We start from the raw sequence: 21,746 nt of genomic DNA on the forward strand, positions 1-21,746 counted from the left end.
TGATTCTTTTTCCACTCATGTAGGTTTTTATGGACACAATTATCTTAAGCGTGCCCAGATGGGAGACACAATTATTTTAAGCGTGCCCAGATGGGAGATAACAAGTATTTGTTTGGCTAGTCAAGATACATGCAAGCTAATTTGCAAATCATTGTTATGCATGATAAAATGAAATATTCTCTTCAATAAGCAGGGGTGCGGGAGTAATTGAAGTTCCATTTGACGGGATAGTAAACTGTTTTCTATTGCCTGGTGTAGATACCGGATTTTTGACCCTCCCCGAGAATTTTCATATTTTTAGCGTGAATATGTGAAATCGGGTCTAATATAGTTATTTTAACTATTTTTACTTAATTTTCATCGCAAAAGAAAATTACAAAATATATATATATATATATTTTAGTTTATGTATTTCTCATAAACTTGAAAAATACAAAAAAATAGTACCTTATTTTGTTCTTTACATAATTTCGAAAATTACCAAAAAAATGTAGTTCTAATAATGTTTTGTAGTCATTTTAATTGTTGAAAAAAATAAAAAATATTACTTTATATTTTATCTTTATATAAAAAACGAAAATTACAAAAAAAAAGTTTTATTAATATTTTGTAGCTATTTTAAATCTTGAAAAATATTTAAAAAAAAAGATATAGTTTTGTTTAAATATTAGTCTTATTTTTGGTAGTTATTTTGCTTACATAGGACTAGTTAAGCAACGTCGTGTTCTTATTCTCGGGTCCGGGCAAAGAAATAATATTCGGGTTCAAACTACCCGGTTTTAGGCTTAATTTTCGGACCTAGCCCATAATAAACCGAGTCCATGACACATGGGAAATCCCACCACGCGTGGGGGACACAAGTCTCGAACCCCACCACGCGTGGGGCTCATTTTTCTGGACAAATGGGCATTAATACACGGACAAAAGAAGTTGGAAAGGGACGGATTTTTAAATTTTGGAGGAAGGGCTTGGACATTTTTCTGGAAAAAAAAACGAACGGACAGATTTTTTGAGAGGGAAACGGACACTATTGATTCATCTTCTCCAAAAGGAGATGAAGAAAAACCCTAGGAGCCTCCCTCAAAAGAAAAGGTGAAACCACCATTTCCTCACCTTCCCGACAGCCCAAAACCTCCATCAACAAACACCACCTCCATCTACACTACCCAAACCGTCCGCAACCCCCCCAGCTCCGTCGTCGTCGACCCCTGTCCACCAAGCCTCCAGTTCAACCTCACACCCAAACCAACCCAGCAGAAGCCTCAACCGTCGACCACTGCCCAATACCACCACCCAAACACCAACACCAAACAGACCACCAAACAGGCCCGTCGTCAACCGCCCAACCCAGCTCCTTCCATCGCGTCGTCACTGCCCCCTCGCCGGAACTCGAGCAGCTGTTGCTGCGTTGTCAAGCTCTCCATCATGTCCGGCGACCATAACCCAAAACCAACCACTCTCTCGCGTCCGAGCTCCAGCCATTAATCACTGCCCAAACGACCCTCCATAACCTGTTTCCTCCTCATATCCGAACGACCCCTTCTGCTTATCTTCACGTACCTGCTGCTTCGAGAAAATCCAGCAGCAGCCGATATCTCGTGCGTTGATAGTTTTGGCCGAGCTCTCTGCTTCCATTGAGGTCGTCGTCGTTCGTTGAGGTCCGGTGTGTCGAGTTGGTTCCGAGATTCCGTCGTTGTTCTTCGTTCAAAGAGGTCCGGCTTGAGTCCCGTCGGGGTCGTGTTTGTCGTTCTGAGGTTGTCGAGGTTCAAAGGTTATTGTTCTTCATCCTTTGTTTCATTTCATTCGTTTTGCATATTATGGTTCAAGGCAAATGAGAGTATTCGATATTGATGAATGTCAACAATGCAATTTTTTGTTGTTGTTGTTGTGTTTAAAATGTTTATTCTATGTTTAGTCACTGCATGCTTAAAGTAAATGTGAGCATATGAACGGTTTGTGTGTCGTCTTTGTTAAATTGCTTTGTTTTTTTTTTACCATGGATATTATTACCTGTTAGAATCGTTGTTTTGTTTAACCTCGGATGACTTCATTGGTAGAAAATCGTAGTTGTCTTAAGTTTGCCCTTAAATAAAAAACGAGACGAGCTTCGCCACATAAAAAATGTACAGATTGCGGAGCCCTCACAAAATATATGCATTAAATACTTAGATTCCGGGACGGGCTGTTTAGCAAATTTCACGGCCCTACCCAAAATAATAATGCGCTAGTTGCTTTAGGCGCGCCCTTTAATGATTTATTCTCCCTAACTCGGGTGCACATTTATGTGACCCAAATCCAAATCTCAGCGGAGTTGAAATGTGTCTCTAAATCGCGGGTACATTGATTGTAACGTGGTTCGAGATGCATGTCCACAACATTGCAAAATTCCTTTAAAAAATAAGAACGAGATGAGCCTCGCCGAATAAAAATACAAATTGCGGGGCCCTCAGTAAATACTTGTCTTAAATTACTTAGAATTTAGGAGGGTCGTTTAGCGAATTTCACGGCCTTCCCAAAATAATAACACGATAGTCTCTTTAGGTGCGTGTTTAATAATCTACTTTCTTAAACTTGGGTGTGCATTTCATGCGACCCAAATCCAAATCCCAAAACGTCAAATAAAATATGTTCCGGATTGTGGGTGCATTTCATGTGACGCAGTCCAAAGACATGTTTTTTTAGCGATGTTCACATTCTTAATAATAATAATTATGAAAGCGGTAAAAAGTTAAAATTTGCACATAAGTTCATATTTGTATAAAATCAGATAATCAAGCCGAATATAACAGTTGAGCGACCGTGCTAGAACCACGGAACTCGGGAATGCCTAACACCTTCTCCCGGGTTAACAGAATTCCTTATCCGGATTTCTGGTACGCAGACTGTAATATGGAGTCATTCTTTTCCTCGATTCGGGATTAAAATTGGTGACTTGGGACACCCTAAATCTCCCAAGCGGCGACTCTGAAATAAATAAATAAATCCCGTTTCGATTGTCCTTTAATTGAAAAAAACTCCCTTGCACCCTCGCGGATATGTAAAAAGGAGGTGTGACACCTGGAATAAAATTTCTCAATATATTGTATGATAGAAAGATGCCTAACAAAGTGAAAGGTAAATTCTATAGGACAGTTATAAGACCGGCTATGTATTTTTATTAAAAAATTTACTAAATATCTATACATATCTAACTTTGAATCCAATTATTATTGTATATTAATTTGAGATTGCAATAGAAACACATAAACTTCAAATCATGGATCACCCTTTGAGATAATAAACTGTCTACATCACACACTTTGGAATTAGTCCATTAATTTGAGATTGCATACTTAATTAGCTATCAATGTATAACAACTACTATTCAATTTCGGCCGACAGTAATAGGAATTAGTCCATTGAACATTGACACGGTCACAGCAAAAATGTACGAATTGAAATGGATTTTTCATGAAAAAGAAAGGTACAAGACTACTTTTTTGACAAAGAACATAACATGAGAAGTTCCTTAGGAAAGTTCACAAAGTAAACATTAGAATTTAATTGCTGTGGATTCAGTCTAATCATGTTTGGCACTTGTCTAGGTTAACAAGTGCTCGCCGCATCGCCTACAATCATAGCATTCTGTTAATGAACAGAATTTTGCAGCTTTCTCATCCTTCCTCGATATTTCTTTGTGTTGTATTTGTCGAGTTGATCTAGAAGGTCACACTATTAATGATAATTGTTTACGAAAGTCATTTCTTTTATTTTGTATTACCCTCGCAGGATTTCAACTTTACTAACCGAGCTAATTTTAGACTATAACCTATTCTAATCTAGGAATTAACCTCTTAAACCCTTACATACTTGCAATAACTCTATTGCAAGCCTCTTTGTAATAACTCTATTATAAAGCTCACCACTTTGACTAACTCTAGCCAAACACAAACACAAGGTTTATGGTTTTACAGACGATGTCCTACAAAATGCTTCTAACTACATAGAGTAGGAATTACAAATAACAACACGCATAAAGATACAACAATACTAAGGACATATAGTAGACTCAGTGCTGGGATCTGGTCCTTTGTTCTGTTGCTACTTTGTTCTTCAAGCTTTTGAGTCAATGAAGGCGGGAACATACTTGAGAGAGACTTAATGATTTAGGGTTTGCAAGTGTATGTTTTTCCTTGCCTCGTGTTGGTAATATATAAGTGAGGTCATTGGAATGATGTATGCAATTATCAGGTACAAGGCATACTCCATAAAGTGATTGTTGCATTGTTGCGTGTGCAGAGAAATAGTACAGCGACTTTAACAGCTATAGGGAGTTGACTTGTACTGTCACCGGAGGAACTGATAGTCATCTGTTCCCTCTGTTGTTTCTTTGACCGATCATGTTAGAACTTGTGTCAGACTTGTGACTTGTTGTTCTTGAGCACTTTGAGGATGTGTAATAAGTTCTCTATCTGGTTCTCATATGAAGTTTGTTAAATCATCAAAATACGAAAGGTACGTAACTTATTAATTTCTCCCTTTTTGATGATGATAAACTTATAATTGAAGTTACCCCTGAGAACCAGATCTCCATACAATTTGCCTGCAAAATAACTTTATTCCCCCTGAGAGCCTGAGAACATGCTCCCTTTTTTGCCTCTCCCCCTCAATTTTCTTTCCCCTTTTGGCATCATAAAATGAATATATGCAAGTAAATGCAAAAAGAAGTCCAGCAAAGTTAACTCATGCCACATGTGTGCACATAACATAGTTAAAACCAGAGCACAAGAGTATAACATACATAGCAAAAGACTAAGATGCTCATTAATTAATTAGAGAAGAAAATAGAGGCAGTAACGCCATTGTTACAAAACATCCACATAAAAAGAAACTTAAAGTACCAGTCATAACAACAACAACAAGCCAAAAGAGACACTGGGGTTAAGACAAACATCGTTTAAACTAGACAATAAGAAGGGAACTGTTTAAGGGGCACTAGAAGAGGGAGGAAAGGATGAGGAGGCAAGGGCTTTGAGAAGAATATCCGCTCGAGCATTTGCAGACCGCTGCTCGCTTATCAGGTACTCTTTCAGGTCCTCGACCTGTTTCCTCAGGTCTGTATTTTCAGCAGTCAAACGAGCAACCTCTGCACTTTGTGCACTGCTAGAACCAGCTTCCTCCTTGGCTTGACTGAGCTGCCCCTCAAGAATGGCATTCCTGGCCTTCAGCCTCTTTATTTCCTCGTTAGAAGCATTCTGAGCATTAAGTAACTGAGAAATAGTAGAATTGCTGCCAACACCCCCCCCCCTTTTTGTCAATACACTCACATTTCTCCAAGGTTGATTTTGAGAAAGTTTGCTTTTGAGTTCCGAATGCTACTCTTCCCAAAGGGACTTTGAAGAATTCAAACACTCTAGTGAGCAAGAACCCATAAGGCAAATCATGGTTTCAGTCCTTGAAGCCTGCCACTTTTTTTATATGTTCAATCATGATACTAGGCAGATTGATGGCGGTGTATGCATCCAGAGCTTCCATGAGGAACATGTCTTCTTTTGAAGCAATGGAACACCTTTTTGTGCGTGGAAACAGGACCTTGTTCACCAATTCAAACAAAAGTTGATATTCTAGAAGAAGGGCCTTCTTGTGCACCCGTTCCTCTTGCTGAATAGCCTAAGCTTTTAGAATGACCTTTCTAAGGTCAGGGGAACAGGTCCCTTCAACAGATGAGAGCTCTTCAGTGGGCACACCCAAGATACTTCCTAGAACAGCCCGTCCATCACAAAGTCTACTCCATTAACCTTCAAGCAGATGTTGTCGTCTTCCACAGTAAACAGATCTGCCTAGAAACTGTGAACCTCCTATTCATAAATCTTGGGACTCTAAATGGTAAACAAATGAGTCCATTTCTGAAATTCGCAGATTGAAAACAACTGTCTCAAGCCTGACATTTCAAGAATGTCAGCGTCAAATGCTCTGCCCCATAGCACCCTTTTCTTCTTAAGGTTTTCCCTTCTCTCAACTTCAGACACATCCACTTTGGCTTTCTTGGAGGAACCATGTTCCTCTTTGTCACGTGTGTTCCTCTTTAGAGACTTCTTCAAACTTTTCTCTTTCTTTTTAGACTTACTTTTCTCACCAGACTCCTCTCCTTCAACACTCTTCTCTTTATCAAACTCCACCTCTTTCAAAGACGATCCTCTCTTGGGCTTTGTAGGCATAGATTTCTTAGAGGATTTACGAATTAAGGAAGCAGGTTCCTCATTCACCCCTTCATCTTCAACATTCACAATGTTTGCCAGAGGCACATCCTCTTCATTCACTAGCTTTCCCCCTTTCACCAGCCTCTTTCTTTTTCCTCCTTGTTTCTCTTCAGAGCACTCTCAAGAGCTTCTTTCTTTTGTTGTCTAGTAGTGGGTCTTTTAAGAATGGGCTCTTTGAGAACTGCCCTACAACGTCCAGCAACAATGAAGCTTACCACAGTCATATCATTGTAGTCTTCCTTTCTGTTATCATTCTTCTCTTCAGACGAGGGTCTCATCTCAGGAATAACAAAATCCAATGGCACTACATCAAAGTGAGGAGAAAGAGCAGGGTCAGTACTGACCATGGGATATTTTGAGGAGCACGGAGTTTCATCCCAAGTAGGAGTAGAGTGATCTTCTTGGGCAGAGGGAGCAGGTCCCTCTATTGTTTCCCCTATAGTACTGACTGGCACCAAGTTTTCAAGAGACTTCAGTTCCCCAACTCTAACTCCACTTCCTTCTCCTTCCCCCTAAGACCCAGTGGTCACATCACCACATTCATACTCCCTAACTAACCCTACATCGGTAGCAATAAGTAGCATATTCTCTATAGTTTCTCTCTCACTCAGACCCAACAGTGTAGAATCAGTAGATGCAGGAGGAGCATTACCTGTCGGAAAGGCAACATTCAGATCAAACGTTAGAGCAGGCACTTCTAATGCTTTACCACTGCCAACAACATCTTGTTGGGCTACAGAGACTTCCCTAACTTGCTAACTTGAGAACTCGGGTCCCTCTTATCTGTCCAACATTTCATCGTCTGTTATTTCTTTCGGCAAAGTAGAAGGAGAGGTTGTAGCAACAAATATTTTGGGGGTTTGATTTTTGCGACTGCGATGAGAATTAAAACTCGATGGGGTTGGAGAAGAAACAGTGGGTGGTTGTGGTCTGAGTTGGGGGTTTTCACTGGGTGACGGTTGAGACTCAACCTCACACTGCAGTGCTTCGTGAAATGAAGACGATGTGGGAGTGACACTAGTAATATTTGAAACCTCTAGAGTTTGGGAAGACATAGTGAATTTTTGGAAGTAAAGACACGAAAAAGAGAAGGTTTTTGAGAAAAAGGAAGTTTGATGGCTTTTTGTGGACAGTTGTGATAAACACATCTTTTGGGGTTATTTAGAGGGGATGAGGGACCGGTTACAAAAGGGTGCAACGGACTAGGTAAACGGATCAGTTTGTAATGGGTATGACGTTTGGGCTTTAAAAGGATGTGAGAGATAGATATAGAGAGGCAGACACATTTAATGACATGGCACTTTTATAGTCGTTTAAAATGTGCATCAGTGTAAAAAGAACTCGTGGTGGTGCTTCAGGATTCCAATGTACTGCGTCCAAGATCAGAACGAGCTTGTCGGCGGACCACTGTCGTCCCATTCTTGAGTGAGCTGGAGCGCAGCCATCTTATCCACTGAACTAGCTAGAAGCTCCGGGAAACGCGGCGGCATAGGAATACTAACCTAAGTCAAGGGAACCAGGTTCCCTGACCGAGTTTTGTAAATATGAGTCTCGTCCCTTTACCAAAATGTAATATTATTAGCTGCTTGCTTGATTGCTCTATAGTTGCCATGTGTGTTTACTTGTAATGGTATAAAAATGAGTTAGAAGTTGCCAGAAAATACTTTTTAGCAGTTTACCTGTTTATTTTTTCATAGCCAATCATTGAGGGACCTAGTGCTTAGTTTGATTTTATCAGCCCCAACGCCAGTCAATTCTTTTCAAAGTACTCTCTACTCAATGCTTTGGTGAAGATATCAGCTATCTGGTCCTCTATTTTTTAAAACTTCATGTAGATGAGACCTTTTTCAACATTATTCCTGAGAAAATAATGTCGCACATTAATGTATTTGTCCTCTTATGCTGGATTAGATTCTTTGCCATGTTGAGAGCACCTATGTTGTCATACAGTAATGACACACAATCAAAAAAACACCAAAATCTTTTAGTTGTTCCACAGCAGTTGAGCACAACAGAAGGCAGCTGCCACGTATTCAACTTCTGCAGTAGAAAGAGCCACAGAGTTTTGCTTCTTTATACGCCATGAAATGAAGCATGATCCCAGAAAATGTGCCATGATAGATGTGCTCTTTCTATCCACCAAGTAACCAGCATAATACACATCATCATACCCAATTAAGTCGAAATTTTCTCCTGAAGGATAGTAGAGGACCAGGTCCTGTGTTTCTTTGAGATACCTTAGAATCCTCTTGGTAGCTTTCAGATGAGATTCCTTTGGACTTGATTGGAATCTAGCACATAATCCCACATTGAACATAATATCATGTCTGCTGGCTGTAAGATAAAAGAGTGAACCAATGATACCTCTATACATGGTTTCATTCATAAGAGAATTGGGTTCATCCATGTCCAGACGAGTGGCGGTGACTAGGGGTGCTTATCGGGTGGATAATTATGCTTAATGGTTCGACTTATCAGTTATCGAATTATAAATATAGTAATCTGCTAGCCATCCAATAAATAATGGGCGGATTGGTATCAGATTAATGATTATCGGGCGGTTTATCGGCTAAATCAAATAGAAAATTTTTGAACAATCCTAGTCATCTAGAGGAGTTTTTCATAATAGTATTTTTCAACTTCCCGTAATAGTGGATCACTTTGTAATTGCGGGTGGGGATACCAAAGGTCCTTGGCTCTTGACTGATATCTTGGTCAATGTATGTAACTCTAATGATGATATTATCATTGGAGTTGTACGTGAGGTGCTAACGGTATGTTTATTCTGCACTGATTTGCCTTTCCTTTAGATGGTATTTTCTTTGCATGCTCTGACCTGAGGATGTGTATGTGATTAATATTAACATGCAGAAGGGTAATTTTTCTTTGGAAAAGGTTGATGATACTCTTGATCTGAAAATATTACACATGGTAATTTTGGCAAAGTTAGCGAATGCATAGTGACGATCAATTCTAGTTAGTTTGTATGTTGTAGTAGATAGCAATAGTTTGCATTTGAAATATATTTCTTGTTATGTTAATCATGAATCTGAGGCTAGTATTTATGACTTACCTTCAGATTGATGTGCTAATCATTACGTGTAATCTTTGCATCAGATTTATTATCCTTTTTTACTTTGCTCTATCATGTAATAAAAAGGACAATATTAACGCATCTCACATTTTCCCTGATAGATAAAAAAGAACCTAATCAATTAAAATTCATAGAGGTCATGACTTTCTCTAGAAGAAATCAACTACGTAATAAAGATACACATATTGTCATTCATAAGGAGGTAAAAGTGTAAATATAAAAAGTTTTAGCGGGCTAACAATTTATCCGATTAGAAAATTGAGTAATCCGCCCCCAAACTGTTAGGCCGTTAATTATATCAATCTGTTTACCATCCATTACCTTGATAACCAGATACTAATAATAAGCTATCAGTTCGATTAACGGTTAGGATTCGATTTTGAACAGCCCTGGCGGTGACAATAGGAGTATCAATAGTTTTTTGAACTTTCCATCTCAAATCTCTTCAGTAGCTCTTTAATGTATTTATGTTGACTTATCATCGTTCCCTTAGAGGTTTGCTTAACTTGCAGACCTAAGAAAAAGTTCAGTTTCCCCATCATGCTCATCTCAAACTCGCTCCCCATAAGCTTAGCAAACTCCTCACATAAGGAATCATTTGTTGTACCAAATTTGATGTCGTCAACATAAACTTGCACAATCAGCAGATTCCTTTCTCGTTTCTTCAAAAGGAAAGTGTTGCCAATTTTCTCTCTTGTAAAGTCATTTTCCAGAAGGAACCTGGACAACCTTTCATACCATGTACGAGGGCCCTGCTTTAAATCATATAGTGCCTTGTCAAGCTTGAATACATGTTCAGGATGCTCATGACATTCAAAACCAGGCAGTTGTTTGAAAAGACTTCTTCCTTTAAGTACCTATTTAGAAATGTACTCTTGACATCCATTTGGAATAATTGAATTTCATATGAGATACAAAGGCAATGAGAATTCTGATGACTTCCATTTGTGCAACTTGAGCAAAAGTCTCGTCATAGTCAATACCTTTTTCTTGATTATAGCCTTGAACCACTAACCTGACCTTGTTCTTTGTAGTATTCCCAAACTCATCAAGCTTGTTTTTGAACACCCCACCTGGTTCCTATAACAGTTCTATTTGAAGGTCAAGAAACCAGGTGCCATACACTATTCCTCTCAAATTGATGGAGTTCATCTTGCATAGCAGTAATCCAGTCAGCATCTTTCGATGCTTCCTTTTTTACCTCAATTTGATAAAGGAAAGCTGAGAAGGCAAACATGTTTCTTGTCCTTGTTCTGGTTTGAATCCCTGTATCAAGAGGAGTGATCACATTTTGGAGAGGATGTGAACTTTTGTTCTTCTAGTTGGACACTTGAATCTCATTGTAAGAAGACCCAGGTTCCTATGAATAGGATCCATCGTTAACTTCAATGGAACAGTGTGTGCCACTTCTCCGCTCACCATCAAGATTTCCTTGCACGGCATCAACAACTCTGTTTTCAGTTTCAGTTATTGTAATGGAGGAACCAGGTTCCTCTGTATCAACTGGAGGTTCTGCTGCATCTTCTTTATTATATTCTCTAACCTGACTCATGAGATCAACCTTTCCATTTGCCATATCAATAACTTCTCTCCATCTTGATCATTCTTATCATGTGAATCTTTCCCATATAAGTGGTGTGATTCATCAAAGATTACATGTATGCTTTCTTCAATATATTGAGTCCTTTTGTTGTAGACCTTGTATGCTTTGCTTTGTGAGAAATATCCAAGAAATCTTCATTCATCACTTTTGGCATCAAATTTTTCCAGAGATTCCTTATCATTATTGAGAATAAAACATTAGCAACCAAACATTCTCAGGTGAGTCAACTTGGGTTTCCTCCCGTTCAGCAATTTATACGGGGTCTTGTTTAAGAGGGACTTTATCATGCACCTGTTTATCCAATAGCAAGAAGTGTTGACCGCCTCTGCCTAAAAGCATTTTGGTACACCACTGTCAATTAGCATCGTCCTTGCCATATCTTCAAGAGTCCTATTTTTTTCTCCACAACATCATTTTATTGGGGTGTTTTGGGAGCTGAAAAATTATGACTTATACCATTTTCAACATAGAATTTGTCGAATTTTGCATTGTCGAACTCTATGCCATGATCAGATTTTATGCTTACAACATTATGACTCATCTTCACTTGAATCTGTTTCACAAGGGCAGCAAAGACTGGAAAAGTTTCATCCTTGGTTCTGAAGAACAAGGTCCATGTGAATCTGGAGTAGTCATCAACTATGACAAAAATATACTTCTTTCCTCCTTTACTGGGTACCCTCATAGGTCCACATATATCCATATGAAGATGATCAAGTGGCCTCGAGGTTCTTACTTCTATCCCACCTCCTTTTTCTACCCGCAAGGGGGTATAAGGGAGTTTTCCAATTAAAGTGACAATAACAGAAACAAAATTATTTATTCAAATTCAGAGTCGCCACTTGGGATAATTTATGGTATCCCAAGTCACTGGATTAAAATCTCGCATCGAGGAAGTTTGACTCTTATTTATGGTCTATGAACACAGAAATCCGGGTAAGGAATTCTGTTAACCCGGGAGAAGGTGTTAGGCATTTCCGAATTTCGTAGTTTTAGCACGGTCACTCAACTATTATTATTGGCCTAATTATTTGATTAATTACATGTTTTATACCTATTGTGAATTTTTAGATTTTGACCGCTTTTAATTATTTATGGGATTATTCTGGAACAAGTTACAATTGTCGTACACTTGTTTGTTTGGTCACATTGCGAATCATATCACGGGAACCGTACCCACGATTTATAGTATGTTTAAATTATTAACATTATTAGTTGTTGTGCCGGGTCACATAAATGTACCCCTGGATTCGGAAATTATGTATCACAACTACGTCACGGGAACTGTACTCGTAGTTATGATAATTTTATTATAGCGCGGCTAAAGCAAAACTACGAAGGATTATGTTTAAACTAAGTTTGGAGTTATAAAAGGCCACAAATTGTAAGTTTGCATTGGAAGAGAAACCAGGCCCTTAGTTATTTTTTTTTTTTAAAAAACTGGGCCAACAGTAAGCCCACCAGGTTATTGATCAGGGAAATGCGATATTGAAGCTTCTTGGGCTCAAAACATGAGCCCAGAAGTAACTAATCCTCAAAGACCTTGCTAGGTCTAAAACGAACATGGCTTTCTTGTTTTGGGCTGACATTAGGCCCAGCAGTCTAACAGATGAAATAAACCTCCACATTGAATTTATTTTTTGCTATATTAACAGAAAATTTTAAAACTAATGCTGAAGACTCTTGGGCTCAGCATTGAGCCCCAAGGCAAGAGAGACCCAGATCTGATCGCCTTAGGCCATGTGTCAAGCATGTCGTCTCATATAGGCCAAACACCAGGTCCAATTATCTCAACCAAAGGGCTTTATGTGCTTGGGCCTCAGTTGAACCTCATTTCATTTGTGCACAAAATACACTACCTAATTACTGAGAATGTTGAATACATAATCATTCACTATAAACTGATTTATCAACATGCTGATAATATCCACAAAAGATTCAAGTCCTAAACTTACTCATGCATTACCCTTAGATCTAAACATGCCATTAATCTAACAATATTGTCATTCGAGGTGATTCAGCTGATAATTCAAACACATATCCCTTCGATACATAACAATATACACTCGCAAAGTGCGGCTAAAACATGCCAAAGCTTACCAGGGTATTCTTCGCATTTGCGAAGATTGCTTGATTACTCATTCTTCGCAATTGCGAGAAACGTCTCGCAATTTCCATCACTGATATCTTCGCAATTCCCAGGTATATGTCGCATTTGCGACAACTGAGGCCCCATCCCAGATTTTCTTCTTTTTAGCTTCGTTTTCACTCGTTTCACTTGGTTTCTTCAAGATCACTTCTAAATCACATAGAACCTATAATATAGAAATAAATGGCATTAAACACATGATTTTATCACTCAAACATAGCAAAAATGTAGGCTTAAAGACAAGATAAGTTGATAAAATACCAACTTATCAAACCCTCAAACTTAAATTATTGCTTGTCCTCAAGCAATGAAAGCGACAAAATCTCTTCCCAAGTATTTAACTCAACATTGCATCTTTATCATGCCGAGCCAAAAAGGTCTACTATAAGCACAAACACTTTTCATGAACTTCATTACATTTCAAATGCTCAAGAACTATGCAAATCAAAGTAGTAAATCAAGTCATGATACTAAAGCTTCAAAATTTGCCTCTCTATCACAATTATCTTTCATTGGTTATTCCTTCCAATTAAAAATGGGATTAAATTCACAACTCAAATCTCATGTGCCCTCACAATTAATAGAGAATCCCATACTTATAAATGTTAATTCAAAACAAAAATGGGATATCAAATGGAAAGAATTAACTCTTTCTCTCACAAAGATATTCAAATGCATACAAGTTGTACCATAGGCTTGCCCTTCATGTATTTCTCCACTAATATAGACAACATCAATTAGGACTTAAAAAGTTGTAGTTTAGGCTTTTGATTAAGGTAGGGTACAATTTTGGTTAGAGTGACTCAAAGCCTCCCCAAGCACTACAAAATTTACAATCAAAGTCCACTTCCTTCAAAAACATTCTCCTTCCTTTCTTCACTTTTCATTCCACACCGAATCTTCCCTTTATTCACAACTTCTTATTATTTAATTTAGTTTTTTCTTCCTTTATTTTCAAAATCAAGGAAGGTTTCACTTTTTATCATTTTTTGTTCTACCTTCCACCTTTTAAACAACTTACATACCACAACTTTTCCAACCTTTACCCCCAAACTCAGGCTTTTAGCCTATGTTTACACTTTTAAAGTACTTAGGGAGGTATGGTGTCAAAAGTTAGATCAATAAAGGACAAAGGATTAAAGCTTGTAACATGGTTGCCAATGAACAAGGTTAAAGGCTCAAAATGGGTTGACTAGAGAAAATATTCAAGGGTAGGAAATTGAAGACACAATGGCGGTCCAAGAAAGACCTAATATCATTTTTCAAACCAAGTTAGTGTATGATTTCGCCTTGAAGTACTTTCCGAGCAAGTTCTAGACTACAAGTAATGTAAAAGAACTCACAATAAGTCTCACCACACGTGACACATGAACACTCAAGTGGAATACAAATCCAAAGTCCAATTAAACCAATGACTCAAAGAGGTTACATATAGCATAAGAAGCTATTTAGTGAATCAAAGAGCCACAATTTGAGTTTAAAAGTCATGACATTTGTACTTCAATTATTTTACTTTTTCAACAACCAAAAATTCATATGCCAAGGTTTAAATCATGTTGGTACCAAGAAAGTCACAACTTGGTCAATGGGCACAAACCCCAACTCAAACCATTCTCTTCCTAAATTAACATAAGCTATATCTAAACTACAAAACTAATTCTCTTAAGAAAGTTGTCTATCTATCCATCATCGAGAAAAGTCGACAAAAATTTACTTACAATTACCCAGTTCTAGAAGAAAATTGGCATCCTTGAAAAAAGAACCGTGGTATAAAGAAAACCAAGGATATCGCCCTTAACATAAAACATACTATATATAAAAGAATTAAGAAGCTAATACACATCAAGTAACTAAAATATAATATATATATATAAAAACAAGAAGTTAAGAAGCTAATAAACATAATAATATCACACATCACATGAAAATACAATAACAACAAAATGAAAACAACCAAAGTACCAATCTGCCATATCCACGGTTATCCACAATTAAATAAGAACAACAATTTTACAAGAAGCCACCCCCAACTAAAGATCATGCTTTGTCCCCAATGCAACTAAATATGATAGAGTAAAATAGTGGAAAGTGCTCCCTGAATACTACATCAGGTGCTCTCCTTGTTGTCTGACTCAGAGGCATCCTCCTCTCCTTCTTCCTCGGACCAAGCAACAGGAGCATCATCATCATCTACCGGCCTGGTCGATGGCATTGGATCTCGAGGCTTTAGGACTTTCCACAGCCCCTTCACACCCTTCCACGTGCGAGTAAAGAATTTGTCTCTTTTCTTCTCCCTTTTCTTCATTTGGGTGTGTGCCTTTTCTAGAGTGTCATGAGAACTACTCAACTTACCATGCGCCTTGGCCAAATCAGTGTATGCCTTCTCCAGTGTCTTGAGGTGATCCCCCTGCTTCCTCTGATCATCAAGATATTTTTGAAAATCTTTCTTTGAAATGTATGCATGTCCCTTAGATGTTTCCCCAGGTCCCTATGGAAGGCCAGCTACTAGCTCGCGAATTACCCGCATCTCCTCACTAAGCATAGCAAATGGTCCTTCTGCAAAAGATGATGGCTGACTACTCTGATCAACCTGAGAAGAAGACACCATCTTTCTCTTTTTGCTCTTCACAGCGCCGACCTCTCCTCTTTTCTTCAACGGATTTAGAGGCTTTCCCGGCTCTATCCAATTGTCTCCCGGAACCTCTTCTAGCCCAGCAAGTTGGCACAGCTCAGTAATAAGTGATGGGAATATCAATGATGGACTATTCTTGATCTGATACTCCCTCAGTTCATTGATGAAGATTTTACCAACATTTAGCTAAATACCATCAAAGATGCAGGCTATCATCTAAGCTCTTGTAACTGGTACATTCCATATATTTGACACAGGGGAGATACGACTACATATAATGGCCAGCCATATCTTTGCTTCAGAAGTGAACTCTTTGGATGTGATCCCTCTCTTCTCAGCTGCCCATGGAACATCTGAACCCGGACATAATTTAGACACCAACCACTCCCCTAAGGCACAGTCTTTTGCATGGAATGGGGCCATGTCGTGGTCTAGCAGGTGATATAATTGATTCACAGCTCCAGCCCCAAAGTGCAACATTTTGCCTCGAATTCTCATCTTGGGCTTCCTTAGCCTGATAGCTGGGAGGTTGGCATAAAATTCCCTCACTCATTGCTCATTTGCTCGGCAAGGTTGAGGGGCAAAATAGTACCATCCCATGGCTATCAACCTTTGATAGAACTCGGGAAGACATTCATGGATGTTGTCTAGCAGTATACCACTTGCCGGGAGCACCTTTTTCGAGATTAGGTCAGTAAAGTACCGTTCTTGGCATTCTAATGACAAGAACCGGTGTTGGTCATAGTTCTGCTCAGCTTCCAAGGGGTTGTCACTTACGGATCCTTTAGAGTTAGAACTCATTTTCCAATTGTAGTACCTGTCAACAAATGATACGAGTGAAAATATAGTATGGCTATGAAAAATAGTGCAAAATGAATCAAATATGCCATAGGTATGATCGGACAGTCGAAACCCATCTTTAGAAAAAAATTCAGGATTTTGAAAATTTCAATTGACTGCTCTCTGATATCGCAAATTCCAAGAAATCTCCGCAATTGCGAAGTTATTAGAAGCTGCAATTGCAAAATATTTCTCGCAAATACGAAGAACACATACTTCTGATAAAATCGCAATTGAGATGAAATTTTCACAATTGCGAAGGTTGCTGGAATTTGGATTTTTTGCAATTGCGACCACCTCTCCGCAAATGTGAAGAGGCCATCGCAATTGCGATTTCGTCGTCCCCAGCCTCACCTTTTTCAGAGAACAGTTTTAAGCCCTAAAATTTTGGAATCCAAGCCATTCTTAATGGACCCAATCATCTTTTAAACATAAATCATGCATTAAACTTCATAGACAACCATTAATCACCAAAAATATCGATGTTTCGGCCAAGAATTTCATTCGTGCCTTTCATCGACCACATAAGAAGCACAAAAAATTTACTTCTACTTGACAAGCCTTGGGTACTCAAACTTCACCAAATGTTTTAGCAAAGCATAACACACACACTCTCAACCATCCTCACCCAGAAATCAACATAAGTTTTTCAACAAATTTTAAACAAATTCGGGCAGAGAATGTTACCCATTTGAAAACTAGGGTTTTAGAGGAGAAGAAGAAGAAGAAGAAGTGATTAATCTTACATACCTTATTTCCTGCAATTAGGAGTGAGAGATAATGGATTTTTACAGTGGTGAGAGTGAGGGAGACAAAGGTTTGAGAGCCTTAGAACTTTTCTTCACTTTTGTTCAAAATGAGTGAACGACCCTGTTTTATCTCTCTGATGTCGCAATTGCGATACAACCTTCGCAATTGCAAAGGTTAATGAACCCTGTAGTGTTCGTAATTGCGACAAAAGTCTAGGAAATGCGATGGACCATATTCGCAAATGCAAACCACTTTTCACAAATGCGAAGCCTGCCCCTGCAATTTTCATTAGCTACTGTTTTTCATGCTCTCTGTCACCCCAACCTACTCAAATAAACTCCAAAAACTATGAAACTTGGCAGATTAGTTAGAAACAATATAATAAGCTATTTAAAAAAAAATTCAAAAATGACTAAAAACTTTGAAAAACGATGGGTTGCCTCCCACCAAACGTCGCATTTAACGTCGTGGCACGATGCAACTCAATTTTACTACTTTTCTCACCACGTGGACAATATGAATTGGACACCCAACTTGGAATCAAGCTTGTGACCAAGAGCGGTGGGGGTGGTAAGTAGATGATCAAGCCAAGACTTAATTTCTTCATTTTTGCACTTCTTGGATTTAATATGAGGAATGTCATTTTGCTTTTTTGTTACCTCAAATTGTGAAATGTATGGCCTTTGTCTTTCCTCCTCGCAATCCCTCATTGACTCGTGTAGTTCAATTCCCATTTCATCACACAATTCCAATGTTGAAAAATGGTTGCAAAGAAGGATTTTCGGCTTCCACGTCTAAGGAAAATTCTTGGCTATCATTAACTTCCGAGTTTTTTTGGACCTCTAAAGCTTCAAGCATTTCTCCCATTTGTGAGTGCAACCTTCCAAGTGCCAAGTCATTTTGGAGACTATTTTCCAAAAGGTCCTCCAAGGCACTTTGTTCTTTGTTTCCTCCTTCAATTAGGCATTCTAACATGAGCTTGAACTCTCCATTTTGACCATGCTCAATTTCTTCTACTTCCATAGCCCTATAATTTTCATCACAAAAAGTAGAATCATTACAGCGGGGGCTTGGGGAAGGGAAGGACAAATAAGCACAATACTCTCAATGACCATTTTGACAACCATACTTATCACAAATACTCCACTCATGGGTTTGAGATTGTGCGCACAATCCACTGCCGGGAGAATTCAAACAATTTTTCCACAAGCATGGCCCTCCACAATAAGGACAAGGGTCATCAAAGAATGAACAACTACCATCTGACCAATTTTCATTAAATGATGCCATTTTTCAAAAAGAAGAAAATAAACAAGAAACAAACAAGAAAAATAGATCAAGGTAAGAAAAATTAATTACACAACTATTCACAAGTTTGGACCAAAGCACTTACGCTTATTTCTCAAATAACCTAAATTACGCCAAATTGTTCCCCAGCAACGGCGCCAATTTTGATGACGTCCAAATCCACTACTAAAAAGTAAATGGACACAGTCACATGCAATATAATATACCCAACTATGAGTCGGGGTCGAATCCCACAGAGAACTATATATATGCGATTAGGAATGTAAGAGAATTATCACTTGTTATGCAATGCCAAACATTTAGAATTGGTTTGAGAAAATATTTATATCTAAATGTGGAAATGTAAACTAACCTAGAAAGCAAGTAAAATGATCAATGGCTACAAGTATGGATGCATCGAGAATTACACTCAAGTAACGATCCAACGTATTTCACGATTTTACAAATATGGGCGAGTTTATGTTAATTAGACACGGGTAATAATTCTATATTAGATTCTTCCAAATACTAACAAGACTTCCTAATTGAATTATCCCTAAAATAATTAAGAGATTAAGCACACCCGGAATGGCTACAAGTAGTTCAATCCCATCCCTAGGTAGATTCTATAAAATGAGGGTTAATGCCTCGAGTTCTTGTTAATTAATCGTTCCCAACCCCAAATAATCTTTCCCAAAATTCATTCGGAGTTAATGGGCAAGTCCTAGGGTTAGCTAATCCCTTTGGAAACATTAAAGAACAAGAATAATTAAAGTAACAATGACTCACTTCATAAAAGAATAAAAATCATTCAATACATAAGCACAACAAGGTATTTAATCCACACTTTAAACATGAATATTTCCATAAACAAGATTCAAGTGTTGAATAAAATACTACACACTTAGATATACAATACAAAGCAAGGAAATGAAGAAATAAACATAAATGGGTAAGAAATTCTCAACCACAAGCTTTAAATCTTCAAGACCAAAGTGTATGTGCAAAATCCTAGCTTCCAACCTTGTTCTCTCTAGTGTTTGGAACTGAAAATATGCCAAAAGATATTTTACAAGTGAGCTGGTTTGGGTATTAAAGGATTTGGGGACAAAAAATATGAAATTCCAAAAGTGCCCAGAACTGAACCACGATTTTCGCATTTGCGAACAAAAGTTCGCAATTGCGAACTATGGCTCCACTGCTTGACTTCACATTTGCGATAAAAACATCGCATTTGCAAAGGTTGACTGCCTAGTAGACTTTCGCATTTGCGGAGTATTCTTCGCATTTGCGAAGATTGCCTGATTGCTCTTTATTCGAAATTGCATGAAACGTCTCGCAATTTCCATCACTGATATATAAGCAATTCCCAGGTATATGTCGCATTTGCGACAACTGAGGCCCCTTCCCAGATTTTTTTCTTTTTAGCTTCTTTTTGACTCGTTTCACTTGGTTTCTTCAAGATCACTTTTAAATGACATAGAACCTATAATATAGAAGTAAATGGCATTAAACACATTATTTTATCACTCAAACAAAGCAAAAATATAGGCTTAAAGACAAGATAAGTTGGTAAAATACCAACTTATCAAACAACTGGAGTTTTGACTGAATTACTTTCACTGGCACGGATCATCATGATGAACTTCGAAGGCTTCTCGGGCTTCCCATCCTTATACACTATCTCAATCATATGTGTTTCGGCATGGGATGGTAATGAATTTTGATTGATGTTAGGTGCTTCCGGGCTTTGGACCTCAATCTGGTTGGGATGGCGCTCTTCAAATGCCAACAATTTTCTATTTCATGCCCTGGAGCATCAAAACAGTATGCACATCTGAGGGAATAATCCAGGTTCTTCGGAGGGGGATTTGGTAATTTTGACTCAATCGGCCTTAAAGCGCCCAACTGCTTTAACCTCTGAAATAGACTGGCGTAAGACTCTCCAAATGGGGTGAAAGTTTGCTTCCGCTGCTGCCTTTCCTTTCTATACTCCGGCCTGGGGTGAAATTTTGGACCAGTAGGGTTTCGGTATATTTGTGGAGGCGGATAAGGATTTTGTGGAGCTGGTGCACATCATTGGGGGTGAGGAGGGGGTTGAGCATATGACTGTGCATGGTGGACATGGTATTGGGGTGGCCTGACTGAATACTGAGGGTCTGGTGGTGGGAAGTAGTGTTGGGGTGGATTATATGGAGTTTGGGTGTAGGTTTGAGGCTGGAGTCGAGGCTGGGTGTAATGGTGCCGTGAACCCTTTGAGCCAGGCCACGATCCTGAGACGACCATAGCAACATCTTCTTTCTTCTTTTTCCCTAACACGCCCCTGGTGCCATTCTGGATCGCTTGTGTGGTTGCTTTGATGGCAGAGTAACTCATGATCTTGCTCGATTTGAGTCCTTCCTCTACCATTCCTCCCATCTTCACTACTTCATTGAAAGACTTACCTATGGCCGAGACCAGATGACCAAAGTAAGTAGGCTCCAAGGCCTGAAGAAAGCTATCCACCATTTCATCCTACTTCATTGGAGGGTCGACTCGTGCCGCCTGCTCTCTCCACCGGAAACTATACTCTCTAAAGCTCTCATCGGGCTTTTTCTCTATCTTAGTTAAGGATAGGCGATCTGGGACAATTTCTATGTTGAACTGGAAATGCTGAGCGAAAGCTTGAGCCAACTCATCCCAAGTGTACCACCTGTTGTTGTCCTGGGGGGTGTACCATTCCAATGCTGCACCACTCAAACTTTGACTATAATATGCCTTCAGCAATTCATCTCTTCCCCCAGTGCCCCTCATTTTGCTGCAAAATCCTCTTAAGTGGGCCACGGGGTCTCCATGCCCGTCGTACAAGTCAAATTTGGGCATTTTGAATCCGGCAGGCAGCTGGATATCGGGAAACAAGCATAGATCCTTATATGCCACACTCACTTGGCCACCTAACCCTTGCATATTTCTCAGCGACTTCTCCAAGCTCTTTACCTTCCTAAATATCTCCTCTTGCTCTGTGTTTTTGGGCGGCTTCTCAGTTTCGACAGGAAGTTTAAAGTGAGGAGTGTAGGAGTCGGGACTTTGAAGGTGGGCTCTGGGGCATAGTACTAGTTATCTTGGGCTTGGAATGTCGGTTCACTAGAAGATCGATGGAGTAGCTTACGGAG

General features: G+C 38.9%; 1 protein-coding gene across 1 annotated transcript; it reads right to left on the reverse strand.

Annotated features, from left to right (window-relative positions):
* Positions 1–8,223: 8,223 nt before the first annotated feature.
* Positions 8,224–8,646, reverse strand: LOC138874676 (secreted RxLR effector protein 161-like). The gene has a single exon (XM_070153451.1). The coding sequence runs from the start codon at positions 8,644–8,646 to the stop codon at positions 8,224–8,226; it is 423 nt and encodes a 140-aa protein (XP_070009552.1).
* Positions 8,647–21,746: the final 13,100 nt, after the last annotated feature.

The sequence above is a fragment of the Nicotiana sylvestris genome, chromosome 8, assembly GCF_000393655.2.
Source record: "Nicotiana sylvestris chromosome 8, ASM39365v2, whole genome shotgun sequence".
Classification (NCBI taxonomy): Eukaryota; Viridiplantae; Streptophyta; class Magnoliopsida; order Solanales; family Solanaceae; genus Nicotiana; species Nicotiana sylvestris.

Excerpts from the sequence above, each read along its gene's own strand:
- LOC138874676 (XM_070153451.1), bottom strand. The coding sequence starts at position 8,646 with ATGGATGAACCCAATTCTCTTATGAATGAAACCATGTATAGAGGTATC.